This window comes from Thalassophryne amazonica, chromosome 3, assembly GCF_902500255.1.
Source record: "Thalassophryne amazonica chromosome 3, fThaAma1.1, whole genome shotgun sequence".
NCBI classification, from domain to species: Eukaryota; Metazoa; Chordata; class Actinopteri; order Batrachoidiformes; family Batrachoididae; genus Thalassophryne; species Thalassophryne amazonica.
Genome location: NC_047105.1, coordinates 12,453,596 through 12,468,534, shown reverse-complemented (window position 1 = coordinate 12,468,534; position 14,939 = coordinate 12,453,596). Strand labels below are relative to the sequence as shown.

The 14,939-nt window shown below is 43.4% G+C and overlaps 1 protein-coding gene across 1 annotated transcript; it reads left to right on the top strand.

Annotated features, from left to right (window-relative positions):
- The first annotated feature begins 3,849 nt into the window (after positions 1 to 3,849).
- Positions 3,850 to 4,830, top strand: LOC117507874 (olfactory receptor class A-like protein 1). The gene has a single exon (XM_034167648.1). It carries the CDS (start codon positions 3,850 to 3,852, stop codon positions 4,828 to 4,830), a length of 981 nt encoding a protein of 326 aa, XP_034023539.1.
- Positions 4,831 to 14,939: the final 10,109 nt, after the last annotated feature.

The following is a 14,939-nucleotide window of genomic DNA, read 5'->3' as shown; positions in this document are numbered from 1 at the left end:
AGGAAATTAGAGGTCATCCATGTCTTTATGTCTGTAAGACAATCCTGCAGTTTAGCTAATTGGTGTGTGTCCTCTGGCTTCATGGATAGATAAAGCTGGGTATCATCTGCGTAACAATGAAAATTTAAGCAATACCGTCTAATAATACTGCCTAAGGGAAGCATATATAAAGTGAATAAAATTGGTCCTAGCACAGAACCTTGTGGAACTCCATAATTAACTTTAGTCTGTGAAGAAGATTCCCCATTTACATGAACAAATTGTAATCTATTAGACAAATATGATTCAAACCACCGCAGCGCAGTGCCTTTAATACCTATGGCATGCTCTAATCTCTGTAATAAAATTTTATGGTCAACAGTATCAAAAGCAGCACTGAGGTCTAACAGAACAAGCACAGAGATGAGTCCACTGTCCGAGGCCATAAGAAGATCATTTGTAACCTTCACTAATGCTGTTTCTGTACTATGATGAATTCTAAAACCTGACTGAAACTCTTCAAATAGACCATTCCTCTGCAGATGATCAGTTAGCTGTTTTACAACTACCCTTTCAAGAATTTTTGAGAGAAAAGGAAGGTTGGACATTGGCCTATAATTAGCTAAGATAGCTGGGTCAAGTGATGGCTTTTTAAGTAATGGTTTAATTACTGCCACCTTAAAAGCCTGTGGTACATAGCCAACTAACAAAGATAGATTGATCATATTTAAGATCGAAGCATTAAATAATGGTAGGGCTTCCTTGAGCAGCCTGGTAGGAATGGGGTCTAATAAACATGTTGATGGTTTGGATGAAGTAACTAATGAAAATAACTCAGACAGAACAATCGGAGAGAAAGAGTCTAACCAAATACCGGCATCACTGAAAGCAGCCAAGATAACGATACGTCTTTGGGATGGTTATGAGTAATTTTTTCTCTAATAGTTAAAATTTTGTTAGCAAAGAAAGTCATGAACTCATTACTAGTTAAAGATAATGGAATACTCAGCTCAATAGAGCTCTGACTCTTTGTCAGCCTGGCTACAGTGCTGAAAAGAAACCTGGGGTTGTTCTTATTTTCTTCAATTAGTGATGAGTAGAAAGATGTCCTAGCTTTACGGAGGGCTTTTTTATAGAGCAACAGACTCTTTTTCCAGGCTAAGTGAAGATCTTCTAAATTAGTGAGACGCCATTTCCTCTCCAACTTACGGGTTATCTGCTTTAAGCTACGAGTTTGAGAGTTATACCATGGAGTCAGACACTTCTGATTTAAAGCTCTCTTTTTCAGAGGAGCTACAGCATTCAAAGTTGTCTTCAATGAGGATGTAAAACTATTGACGAGATACTCTATCTCCCTTACAGAGTTTAGGTAGCTACTCTGCACTGTGTTGTTATATGGCATTAGAGAACATAAAGAAGGAATCATATCCTTAAACCTAGTTACAGCGCTTTCTGAAAGACTTCTAGTGTAATGAAACTTATTCCCTACTGCTGGGTAGTCCATCAGAGTAAATGTAAATGTTATTAAAAAATGATCAGACAGAAGGGAGTTTTCAGGGAATACTGTTAAGTCTTCTATTTCCATACCATAAGTCAGAACAAGATCTAAGATATGATTAAAGTGGTGGGTGGACTCATTTACTTTTTGAGCAAAGCCGATAGAGTCTAATAATAGATTAAATGCAGTGTTGAGGCTGTCATTCTCAGCATCTGTGTGGATGTTAAAATCGCCCACTATAATTATCTTATCTGAGCTAAGCACTAAGTCAGACAAAAGGTCTGAAAATTCACAGAGAAACTCACAGTAACGACCAGGTGGACGATAGATAATACAAATAAAACTGGTTTTTGGGACTTCCAATTTGGATGGACAAGACTAAGAGACAAGCTTTCAAATGAATTAAAGCTCTGTCTGGGTTTTTGATTAATTAATAAGCTGGAATGGAAGATTGCTGCTAATCCACCGCCCCGGCCCGTGCTACGAGCATTCTGACAGTTAGTGTGACTCGGGGGTGTTGACTCATTTAAACTAACATATTCATCCTGCTGTAACCAGGTTTCTGTTAGGCAGAATAAATCAATATGTTGATCAATTATTATATCATTTACCAACAGGGACTTAGAAGAGAGAGACCTAATGTTTAATAGACCACATTTAACTGTTTTAGTCTGTGGTGCAGTTGAAGGTGCTATATTATTTTTTCTTTTTGAATTTTTATGCTTAAATAGATTTTTGCTGGTTATTGGTGGTTTGGGAGCAGGCACCGTCTCTGCGGGGATGGGGTAATGAGGGGATGGCAGGGGGAGAGAAGCTGCAGAGAGGTGTATAAGACTACAACTCTGCTTCCTGGTCCCAACCCTGGATAGTCACGGTTTGGAGGATTTAAGAAAATTAGCCAGATTTCTAGAAATGAGAGCTGCTCTATCCAAAGTGGGATGGATGCCGTCTCTCCTAACAAGACCAGGTTTTCCCCAGAAGCTTTGCCAATTATCTATGAAGCCCACCTCATTTTTTGGACACCACTCAGACAGCCAGCAATTCAGGGAGAACATGCGGCTAAACATGTCACTCCCGGTCCGATTGGGGAGGGGCCCAGAGAAAACTACAGAGTCCGACATTGTTTTTGCAACGTTACACACCGATTCAATGTTAATCATATATATATATATATATATATATATATATATCCCCAACTAAATTAACTTAAATTATCTTGCATGGATGTGCTTTATTTGAGTTGGGGCTACATATATTTTTTTTTAGATGGAAATCCTGCACATAACTGAATTGAGTTCATCCAGTGCATCAGTTTATTTGAGTATCTGTTTATTGGCTTACGCCCTCCTGGTACTTTTTTAAATCAATGCTGGTAAATCAGTGAAGCTTGACCCTGAAATTGCCCTAAAATAATTAATTTTAGCATTTTAACTTTATTTATGTTTTTTATTTAACCATCGCATTGAGATCGAGACATCTTTTGCAAGGGAGACCTGGACAATTATAAAGTTTCCAATTCACCTAACCTGCACGTCTTTAAATGTGGGAGGAAGCCAGAGCACCTGGAGGAAACCCACCAAACATGGGGAGAACATGGAAACCCCACACAGAAAGGCCACAGGTGGGAATTGAACCCATGACCGTCTTGCTGTGAGGCAACAGTGCTAACCACTAAGCCACTGTGCTGCCAGTTTGGTTGTCAAGCTGATTTGGACCAAATGTAGCATACATTCAGGTGGACTCCAGAATTGTCCTGGTAAGATCAACCGGAGGTCAGTCATTTAGACTCAATCAGTGGGGTCAACTGTCAGGTTGCCGAAGCACTTCCTGTCTTCGTGCACATAGGTAACAGTACCAAGTCTTTTCGTTGACTGCATAGTTGAAAACTAGAACCGTCTGTAATTTGGGCAAAGACTCAAAACTTCTTGCACAGTGATGGAGATAACTTGCATTCATCTTTATGGAGTATTCTTCGGCTGCTTGATATGAATCCCTTCGTCATTTTTCTTTATGTGCTGGTTGGATTTGCTCATCGTGTTTTCCTGTTTGTTTGAAATCCTTCCAGAGACGGGGGACAGATGCAGTCATCTGAATTGATATCAAGTAATTAGCAGCTGAGGGAAAAGTGGACTCGATGGACTGTGTTAAACAGATCCGACAACTGTCACCTGTTTACAAGTATAAGAGCACAAACAGCGGGATGCACTCCAGCAGAGAGGGATCAGTGTGTCGGGAACACGGTCCGACCGTACGCGTTTCAACTCTTCTCACAGGAATCATTTTCTGAAGGTATCGCTGGTAGAATATTCCAGGAAACCAACAATCTCTACTTGTTTTAAATCCATGTATTCCCTTTTGTATCCCTAGCAGGAATGCCTTCAGAAGAGTTTGTTCGTGGGATGCTCTACGTGTCCCTCACTGTCGTAGGAATTCCCGGTAACTCTGCTGTCGTACTGGCGTTCCTCCTGTTGCTCCACCAGGAGAGTCGGCTGCTGCCAGCCGATGCCATTGTACTCCACCTAGCTTGTGCCAACCTGCTGGTCGTGGTTGTCCGCTGTTTGCTAGAAACCATCGCCTCTTTCCACCTGGCTGTCATTTACACAGATGTCAGCTGCAAAGCGGTCATCTTTATCTACAGAACATCACGTGCCCTGTCGATTTGGCTCACCTGTGTCCTGAGCGTCTACCAGTGCCTGAGCATTGCCCCCCCTGGATCATGCTGGGCCTCCATCCGCTCCTTTATGGCCAGCTACTTGGGGTTAGTTTTCTTCTTTCTGTGGCTTCTCAACACCTGTATGAGCTCAGCAGCGATACTCTTCTCCTCCAGCACCCAGAGTAACTTCAGCCTCCTCAGCCACGGCATCAATGTGCAGTTCTGCTACGTGCACTTCCCTTCCAAGCTGTCCAAAGAAGCCAATGGGGCCACCCAGGTAGGCAGAGACGTGGTGCCCATGGTCCTCATGAGCCTGGCCAGTCTGATCATCCTGGTGTTCCTCTATAAGCACAGTCGGCAGGTGAAGGGGCTCCGCAGCAGCAGCGGGGGCAGCAGTGGGGCTGAGCGACGAGCCGCCAAAGCCGTAGTTGCACTTGTGACCCTGTACGTGGCGCTTTACGGGATAGATAACGGGCTTTGGGTGTACACGCTCACTGTGACTAAGGCCATGAGATATTCGCTGATCTCTGACCTGCGTATATTCTTCTCGTCGCTCTATGCGGCACTAAGCCCCCTGATCATTGTTGCGTCCAACAGGAAGGTGAAAGGCAGGCTGCAGTGTGCGGTGCAGAAGAAGCCCGCTCAGGAAAAAAACACGACCATCTCTGCTGGGGGGACAGGGCATCTGGGTAAGCTGTGACGAGGATGGAAATTTTTCCAACATTTGGAACAAGATATAGTCTCTGTATACCTCTTAATATGTAGCAACCTCACAGATTACAGTAAACATGAATGTGAAGTGGGTGAATACTGATGGAATTCTGTGTTGCATATTTGGATTTAATATAAAATGCTGGCTGGAGATATGTTTTAATGTTAGTATTTCACATTTTTTTTAATTATTAAGTGTAAACAAATCAAAATTGAAGGTGGTAAAAATTGATTGGAAAATTTTAAAAATATTAAAACTTTAACAGTGTGAAAACATTTTATAGGCATCGTGCAGCGAACAAAGTAACGTTGCATCAACTTAAAAATGGTTTCAATTGGTAACACAAATTAATTATGTTTATTCAAATGAACTTAAGTAATATTTGTAGCAATTTTGGTGTCTTCGTTTGTAAAAACAACTCATTCGTGTGTAACAAATTGAAATAATTTATTTAAGATGATACAATTCCCCTTTTCAGTGGATTGTGTAAAATCTTGAGTTAAAGCTGTCAAAATTTGATTTTTTAAAAAACGTTTATTTAAAAACCCAAACCTCCACCACACATTAACTGTAGGGGAGACCGGAACAGTTGTAACAGGGTGGGTATGTACATACCTGTTCCAACAATATTGCTTAGGGTGCAGTGAATATGAACACATTTGCAAACAGGGTCAACGCCACATGTGACTAATGCAATTTTTATAGCTGTTTTTTTTTTTTTTTAAATCTGTAATAAAGGTAACTTTTTGTACACGCTTTATTTTTGGCTAGCTTTGACAGCTTTGAGTTTAAATGACTTTTTAAATATTATACAACAGCCCCTCAAGCTTTTGATTGCGGTCTATCTGTGCTCATTTCAACCCAGTCTACCCCAGATAAATATATCAAGAGTTCTAACACTTTAGATTTCTATTTTTAAAACAATAATTCTCCCACAGTGAAGACTAAGGATTTTGTTCCTGTTTATTGTATATAGGTAGGTTTTGGTGGATGCTTTTGGAACATGTTCAACTGTAATGTAGACAGAGGAGATTTCATTTAAAAGATTTTTTTATTTTATCTTTATTTATTTGATTTTTTTTTTTACATATTTTAATGCTGCATTTCATTAATTTTCTTTTCCCACTTACTTTAGTTGAGGTTTATAGCTGTCATATTGGAGAGGTGGGGTACACGCTGGACAGGACGCAAGTCTATCGCAGTAACACTGCATTTCATTCATGAAAAAGTTTCTTTTCTCTCCTCATACAAGGTGAGCGGATATAAACTAATTTTAAAGTTATATATCTCCTCCTCAGTAAACACAGTCTTAACTTGTTGAATGATCACAAAAATAACTGATAGAACAGTTGATGAAAAGTGATATTTCACTGCCAAAAATCATTGATGAAAAGCATCAGAGAGTTGATGCAAATCCACTGCACTTGACATACCGCAATATATTATAAATGTACAAGTAAATATACATATATCTATAATGGTGTTTTGACTACATATGACTTCTGTGTGGTTTCATTCATAGCAATCCATCACAATGATTTTGCTGGCCAATATATGCTTTAGATCATCTATGTAGACTTCTTGGTTGTTGAGATATACAAAAAGGATGTTTTTTCAGGCTACTCCAAAATATAATCACCTCTAGACATCTATTAAAGTAACATTCCCACCAAGTTTGAAATAAATGTGTCCAGCTGTTTTTGAGTTATCCTGCCCGCAGACACACACGCAGCGTAAACAATACCCTCTTATCGACACCTCAACTACATGCAGATTAAAATTGCAAGTTTGTTCATTAGTAGGAAGCAAATTTTAAAGTGCGCCCTTCATGTTTGCATCTTTACTTCTGCAAACTAATGCAAAGACTCAAATTACTGCCATTCAAGCAGGATGTGTTACAGTTATCCTCGTCTCCCCTACTGAGTTTGGCTATTTGTCAAAGTATGTCAGATATCCTGAAGGTGAAGCAACTGGCAGATATGTTTGTACATCTGTGAGCATTATCTCACCATCTGTAATTAACAGATAAAACTGCAAGGGCCCCGTTATGTTGCAACAACTGCGTGACTCAACATATCAAGTCTGTGTGAATCAATATATTGCTCTGCTTGTTTGTGACTTATACTTCCTCTGTCTTAATTGGCTGGAAGAATTATAGACGGCTGAGGCGAGGCTCAGTGTAGCTGTCAAACGACGCTGCCCGTTTAGCTGCTGTATAATTAACACTTGGAACAGAATCTGGGAAACGTCCCGTGCTAATGAGGCACAGTAATTGTCATACAAAGATTTGGAGAAATTAAACGGAACACTCCACAGAGGAAACAGGTGGAAACAAATAAAAAAAGTTGACGTTTCAGCACTCAGACACTCATTCCAACACTGGTCGTCTGATGCTGTGTTGCTGTGGTGTGATGAGGAGACTTTGGGGACAAACCGTGACCGTGTGCAGCTGATGTGGTCATTTGGGAGATTAGGAGTTATGCAACTAAAATGCTGCTGCTGTTGCATTGCAGGCAATGACGAGTTCCCCGTCTGTGCTTGTGCAGACTGTTACACTCACCAGCAGGTGAACATCACATGATGTTAAAATTCCATCAAATAAATCTTTATTGGAAAAGCATAATGCTATTGCTTTGCTTTGTTTTTTTTTCCTTCAAAGTTGCTTCTAGATGAGAAGTCCCATGTGTCTTACTCTTCAGACCACTGAAATCTGATTGCAACGGGACACAGACTCCGGTGGAATGAAGGATAGAATACATGGGTGGTTTCACTGGTGAAGGGTCACTGGGAGCGAGGCGGCACCCATCGATCTTTCTCTTCTTTCTTTTTTCTGTCCAGACAATCTGTAAAAGAAACAAGTGCATGAAAAACTGGTTCCATGAGTGTATGTACTTGTCTCTTTCTTTCAGCATGTGTGTGTGTGTGTGTGTGTGTGTGAAGGGTGTGTCAGGCAGGCCTCTCCCTGCACAAGACTGGACCTGTTTTTAAAAACCTGTTTTGTGTTGTTTTTTGAGCCCAGTGACTGTAAGGTTCTGCAAAACATACAGATATGAAATCCTTTACAAAATAAGATCTTAAAAAAAAAAAAAAAAATTGCACATGCAGCTCTGTTTGGGAAAAGAGCACACCAAAACCTGATTCTTACCCCAAACAAACACACACTGATAAAGAATATTTACTATATTTAAGCAACACCAAACAGTCCAAACCTGTAAATGAGCCTCAAAAACAAACTTTGTTGTGCAGTTGTCCAAAGCGTTGCGGTAATCCTGGGAGCCGACGCGCCCTGGCTGTGCGTCTGTTTACCTGCACCAGGTACAGGCATTTTTGTCTACCGTGTCCACCAATGGCGACGCAGCGGCTGAGACAATCCACACCCTCTTTTCCAGCCTTGAAGGTGGGCCACACCCTGAGCCCCCTTTTCTCAGGAGCTGAATGTCAAACCCCCGAGGCTTTTCATTGCACAAACATCAGGTTTACTAAATTCAACATGTGTAACGTGCAAAGAAATTGTGTATTTACACCTACGTAGGAACATACATATGCACCCCCTCAAAAAAAAACAAAAAAACAAAAACAAAAACCACACCTTCAATACCAAATGCAAACTCTTCAAACATGAAGCCATTTCTAATGAGATTTGCTCTAAACTATCAGGTATAGCTATTATTTCATGTTTCTCACTTTTTTCACTCCAGAACTAACTGCAAAGTTTGGGGCCTGTGTTGAAATGTAAAAAAAAAAACAAAAAACAAACAAAAAAAAACCTATCTTGCAGCACCTTTAAAAACAAATTTCTACAGAAAATGAGTTTTAAAAAGCTCTTTTAAGTTTGCTGTTATCGTTTTTGCTTTTCCTTCAAAGGCATGTTTTTTCTTCTTGTTATTTAGAGGATTTATCCCCGTTTGAGTAAAGCAAAAAAAAAAAAAACCAAAAAAAAAAAAAAACAAGAACTCCCCTTTTTATGCAAATTACTTAATTTATTATTATCACCATTATTTTTTTTAATTTCACAACTGATTTCCAAACACACTACAAAGGTGGGAAAACACTTTGCATCTATCAGGCTATTTTAATTGAAACACATTTACATGATGCAAATTTGACGTGCTTCTAATTGAATATCTGTACGGAGGTGACCGATGACCCCCACTCAGCACCATTTTTATTCAGTTTTCATCCTCCTCAAGCTTCAAGAGTGGCGTGTGTGTGTGTGTTCCATGGCTTTGCATCCACCCAGTTTAACCGATTCAGACAGATAGCACACACTGTCAAGCCCCAACTTGCCTGGAATGCAGCAGTGCACGAAAGCAAGCAGCTCAGTATGAGAAGTTTTTTGTTTCTTTCCATACACCATTTAAAACAAACACACATGCTTCTTCATTTATCAACCATTTTTTATGCAACAGAATAAAAAGTAAAATTCATCATCAGCAAACACTGAATCTGCAGGTGATTCTAAAATGCAGTCTATTGGTGATGCATTATATTAATTATATAAAATGCAGAAATGGGGACGTGTGCAAGTGTAAATAACACACATGTCGCACACAGAGTTCCCCGGCAGTCGGGAAAGCAGGCTGACTGGGTGACTGTGAGGAGGAAGCGTAGCCCTAAACAGAAGCCCCGTGTACACCGTCAACCCGTTCACATCTCTAACCGTTTTTCCCCACTCGACGATACACTCGCCGAGGATCAAACTCTGGTTATGGGCGACTCTGTTTTGAGAAATGTGAAGTTAGCGACACCAGCAACCATTGTCAATTGTCTTCCGGGGGCCAGAGCAGGCGACATCGAAGGACATTTGAAATTGCTGGCTAAGGCTAAGCGTAAATTTGGTAAGATTGTAATTCACGTCGGCAGTAATGACACTCGGTTACGCCAATCGGAGGTCACTAAAATTAACATTAAATCGGTGTGTAACTTTGCAAAAACAATGTCGGACTCTGTTGTTTTCTCTGGGCCCCTCCCCAATCAGACCGGGAGTGACATGTTTAGCCGCATGTTCTCCTTGAATTGCTGGCTGTCTGAGTGGTGTCCAAAAAATGAGGTGGGCTTCATTGATAATTGGCAAAGCTTCTGGGGAAAACCTGGTCTTGTTAGGAGAGACGGCATCCATCCCACTTTGGATGGAGCAGCTCTCATTTCTAGAAATCTGGCCAATTTTCTTGGATCCTCCAAACTGTGACTGTCCAGCGTTGGGACCAGGAGGCAGAGCTGTGGTCTTATACACCTCTCTGCAGCTTCTCTAACACTGCCATCCCCTCATTACCCCATCCCCGTAGAGACGGTGCCTGCTCCCAGACCACCAATAACCAGCAAAAATCTATTTAAGCATAAAAATTCAAAAAGAAAAAATAGTATAGCACCTTCAATTGCACCACAGACTAAAACAGTTAAATGTGGTCTATTAAACATTAGGTCTCTCTCTTCTAAGTCCCTGTTGGTAAATGATATAATAATTGATCATATTGATTTATTCTGCCTTATAGAAACCTGGTTACAGCAGGATGAATATGTTAGTTTAAATGAGTCAACACCCCCGAGTCACACTAACTGTCAGAATGCTCGTAGCACGGGCCGAGGTGGAGGATTAGCAGCAATCTTCCATTCCAGCTTATTAATTAATCAAAAACCTAGACAGAGCTTTAATTCATTTGAAAGCTTGTCTCTTAGTCTTGTCCATCCAAATTGGAAGTCCCAAAAACCAGTTTTATTTGTTATTATCTATCGTCCACCTGGTCGTTACTGTGAGTTTCTCTGTGAATTTTCAGACCTTTTGTCTGACTTAGTGCTTAGCTCAGATAAGATAATTATAGTGGGCGATTTTAACATCCACACAGATGCTGAGAATGACAGCCTCAACACTGCTTTTAATCTATTATTAGACTCTATCGGCTTTGCTCAAAAAGTAAATGAGTCCACCCACCACTTTAATCATATCTTAGATCTTGTTCTGACTTATGGTATGGAAATAGAAGACAACAGTATTCCCTGAAAACTCCCTTCTGTCTGATCATTTTTTAATAACATTTACATTTACTCTGATGGACTACCCAGCAGTGGGGAATAAGTTTCATTACACTAGACGTCTTTCAGAAAGCGCTGTAACTAGGTTTAAGGATATGATTCCTTCTTTATGTTCTCTAATGTCATATACCAACACAGAGCAGAGTAGCTACCTAAACTCTGTAAGGGAGTTAGAGTATCTCGTCAATAGTTTTACATCCTCTTTGAAGACAACTTTGGATGCTGTAGCTCCTCTGAAAAAGAGAGCTTTAAATCAGAAGTGTCTGACTCCGTGGTATAACTCACAAACTCGTAGCTTAAAGCAGATAACCCGTAAGTTGGAGAGGAAATGGCGTCTCACTAATTTAGAAGATCTTCACTTAGCCTGGAAAAAGAGTTTGTTGCTCTATAAAAAAGCCCTACGTAAAGCTAGGACATCTTTCTACTCATCACTAATTGAAGAAAATAAGAATAACCTCAGGTTTCTTTTCAGCACTGTAGCCAGGCTGACAAAGAGTCAGAGCTCAGTTGAGCTGAGTATTCCATTAACTTTAACTAGTAATGACTTCATGACTTTCTTTGCTAACAAAATTTTGACTATTATAGAAAAAATTACTCATAACCATCCCAAAGATGTATCGTTATCTTTGGCTGCTTTCAGTGATGCCGGTATTTGGTTAGACTCCTTCTCTCCGATTGTTCTGTCTGAGTTATTTTCATTAGTTACTTCATCCAAACCATCAACATGTTTATTAGACCCCATTCCTGCCAGGCTGCTCAAGGAAGTCCTACCATTATTTAATGCTTCAATCTTAAATATGATCAATCTATCTTTGTTAGTTGGTTATGTACCACAGGCCTTTAAGGTGGCAGTGATTAAACCATTACTTAAAAAGCCATCACTTGACCCAGCTATCTTAGCTAATTATAGGCCAATCTCCAACCTTCCTTTTCTCTCAAAGATTCTTGAGAGGGTAGTTGTAAAACAGCTAACTGATCACCTGCAGAGGAATGGTCTATTTGAAGAGTTTCAGTCAGGTTTTAGAATTCATCATAGTACAGAAACAGCATTAGTGAAGGTTACAAATGATCTTCTTATGGCTTCGGACAGTGGACTTATCTCTGTGCTTGTTCTGTTGGACCTCAGTGCTGCTTTTGATACTGTTGACCATAAAATTTTATTACAGAGATTAGAGCATGTCATGGGTATTAAAGGCACTGCGCTGCGGTGGTTTGAATCATATTTGTCTAATAGATTACAGTTTGTTCATGTAAATGGGGAATCTTCTTCACAGACTAAAGTTAATTATGGAGTTCCACAAGGTTCTGTGCTAGGACCAATTTTATTCACTTTATACATGCTTCCCTTAGGCAGTATTATTAGACGGTATTGCTTAAATTTTCATTGTTACGCAGATGATACCCAGCTTTATCTATCCATGAAGCCAGAGGATACTCACCAATTAGCTAAACTGCAGGATTGTCTTACAGACATAAAGACATGGATGACCTCTAATTTCCTGCTTTTAAACTCAGATAAAACTGAAGTTATTGTACTTGGCCCCACAAATCTTAGAAGCATGGTGTCTAACCAGATCGTTACTCTGGATGGCATTTCCCTGATCTCTAGTGATACTGTGAGAGATCTTGGAGTCATTTTTGATCAGGATGTTGGGAAAGCCCACACAACAGGACCCCCCCCTCAACGGGCGCCTCCTGGCGCACGACCGGGTTTGTCAGGGTGGCGACGGTAGAAGTCGGCCAGGAGGGCCGGGTCCAGGATGAAGCCCTTCTTCACCCAGGAGCGTTCTTCGGGGCCGTACCCCTCCCAGTCCACCAGATACTGAAAACCCCGGCCCATTCGTCGGACGTCGAGGAGCCGGCGCACGGTCCAAGCCGGCTCTCCGTCGATGATCCAGGCAGGAGGTGGCGCCGGACCCGGAGTGCAGAGGGGTGAGGTGTGATGGGGTTTAATCCTTGACACATGGAATACCGGGTGAATCCGCAGTGAGGCCGGAAGCCGGAGCCTCACTGCGGCGGGATTGATGACCTTGAGTATTTTGTAGGGGCCGATGTATCGTTCTTGCAGTTTCGGGGAGTCCACTTGAAGGGGAATGTCTTTGGTGGACAACCAGACCTCCTGCCCTGGACGATACGTGGGAGCCGGGGCCCGCCGCCGGTCTGCATGGTTCTTCGCCCTCGTCCAGGCCTTCAACAAAGCAGAACGGGCGGCACGCCACACCCGACGGCACTTCCGTAGGTGGGCCTGGACCGAGGGCACACCGACCTCCCCCTCAACCACCGGAAACAACGGGGGTTGATACCCCAAACACACCTCAAAGGGGGAGAGGCCGGTGGCGGACGACACTTGACTGTTGTGCGCGTACTCGATCCAGGCCAGGTGGGTACTCCAGGCCGTCGGGTGCGCGGCTGTCACACAGCGCAAGGTTTGCTCCATCTCCTGGTTTGCCCGTTCTGCTTGTCCGTTGGTCTGGGGGTGGTACCCGGACGAGAGACTGACCGTGGCCCCCAGTTCCCGGCAAAAGCTCCTCCAAACCTGCGAGGAGAACTGGGGACCGCGATCGGAGACGATGTCTGATGGTATCCCATGCAGACGGACGACGTGGTGGACTAGGAGGTCCGCTGTCTCCTGGGCCGTTGGGAGCTTCGGGAGGGCCACGAAGTGGGCCGCCTTAGAGAATCGGTCCACTATCGTGAGGACGACGGTGTTTCCCTGGGACGGCGGGAGACCCGTGACAAAATCCAGGCCGATGTGGGACCAGGGGCGATGAGGCACGGGCAGCGGCTGTAGCAATCCCGGTGTCTTACGGTGATCCCCCTTGCCCCTGGCACAGGTGGTACAGGCCTGGATGTAACCCCGGACGTCGGCCTCCAGGGACGCCCACCAGAAGCGCTGCCGGACGACTGCCACGGTTCTTCGCACCCCAGGGTGACAGGAGAGCTTAGAACCGTGACAGAAGTCCAGAACTGCAGCCCTGGCTTCTAGTGGGACGTAGAGTTTGTTCTTCGGTCCGGTTCCGGGGTCCGGGTCTCGTGTCAGGGCCTCCCGGACGGTTTTCTCCACGTCCCAGGTGAGGGCGGCCACGATAGCGGACTCCGGGATGATGGGTTCCGGGGGATCCGACGGCTCCGTTTTGACCTCATCTTCGTGTACCCGGGACAAGGCATCCGATCTTTGGTTTTTGGTCCCGGGACGGTAGGTGATCCGGAAGTCAAAACGGCCGAAGAACAGTGACCAGCGGGCTTGCCTGGGGTTCAGTCGCTTGGCGGTCCTGATATACTCCAGGTTCCGGTGGTCAGTGAAAACCGTGAATGGCACGGACGTTCCCTCCAACAGATGTCTCCACTCCTCAAGAGCCTCTTTCACCGCAAGGAGCTCTCGATTGCCGACGTCATAGTTCCGTTCGGCTGGGGTCAACCTGCGGGAAAAATAGGCACACGGGTGAAGGACCTTATCGGTCTTCCCGCTCTGGGACAGCACGGCTCTTATCCCTGAGTCCGAGGCGTCCACTTCAACCACTAACTGGCGACTAGGATCGGGCTGCACCAGAATGGGTGCAGACGAGAAGCGCCGTTTCAACTCCTTAAACGCGGCATCGCACCGATCCGACCAGGTGAAGGGAACTTTTGGTGAGGTCAGGGCTGTCAGGGGGCTAACTACCTGACTGTAGCCCTTAATGAACCTCCTGTAGAAATTAGCAAAGCCTAGGAACTGTTGCAACTTCCTACGGCTTGTTGGTTGGGGCCAGTCTCTCACCGCCGCAACCTTGGCCGGATCAGGAGCGACGGAGTTGGAGGAGATGATGAACCCCAGGAAGGACAAAGAAGTGCGGTGGAACTCACACTTCTCGCCCTTCACAAACAGCCGGTTCTCTAACAACCGCTGCAGGACCTGACGTACATGCCGGACATGAGTCTCAGGATCCGGAGAAAAGATGAGTATATCGTCTAGATATACGAAGACGAACCGGTGCAGGAAGTCCCGCAATACGTCGTTAACCAAGGCTTGGAACGTCGCGGGGGCGTTTGTGAGGCCGAACGGCATGACCAGGTACTCAAAGTGACCT

Excerpts from the sequence above, each read along its gene's own strand:
- LOC117507874 (XM_034167648.1), top strand. The coding sequence starts at position 3,850 with ATGCCTTCAGAAGAGTTTGTTCGTGGGATGCTCTACGTGTCCCTCACT.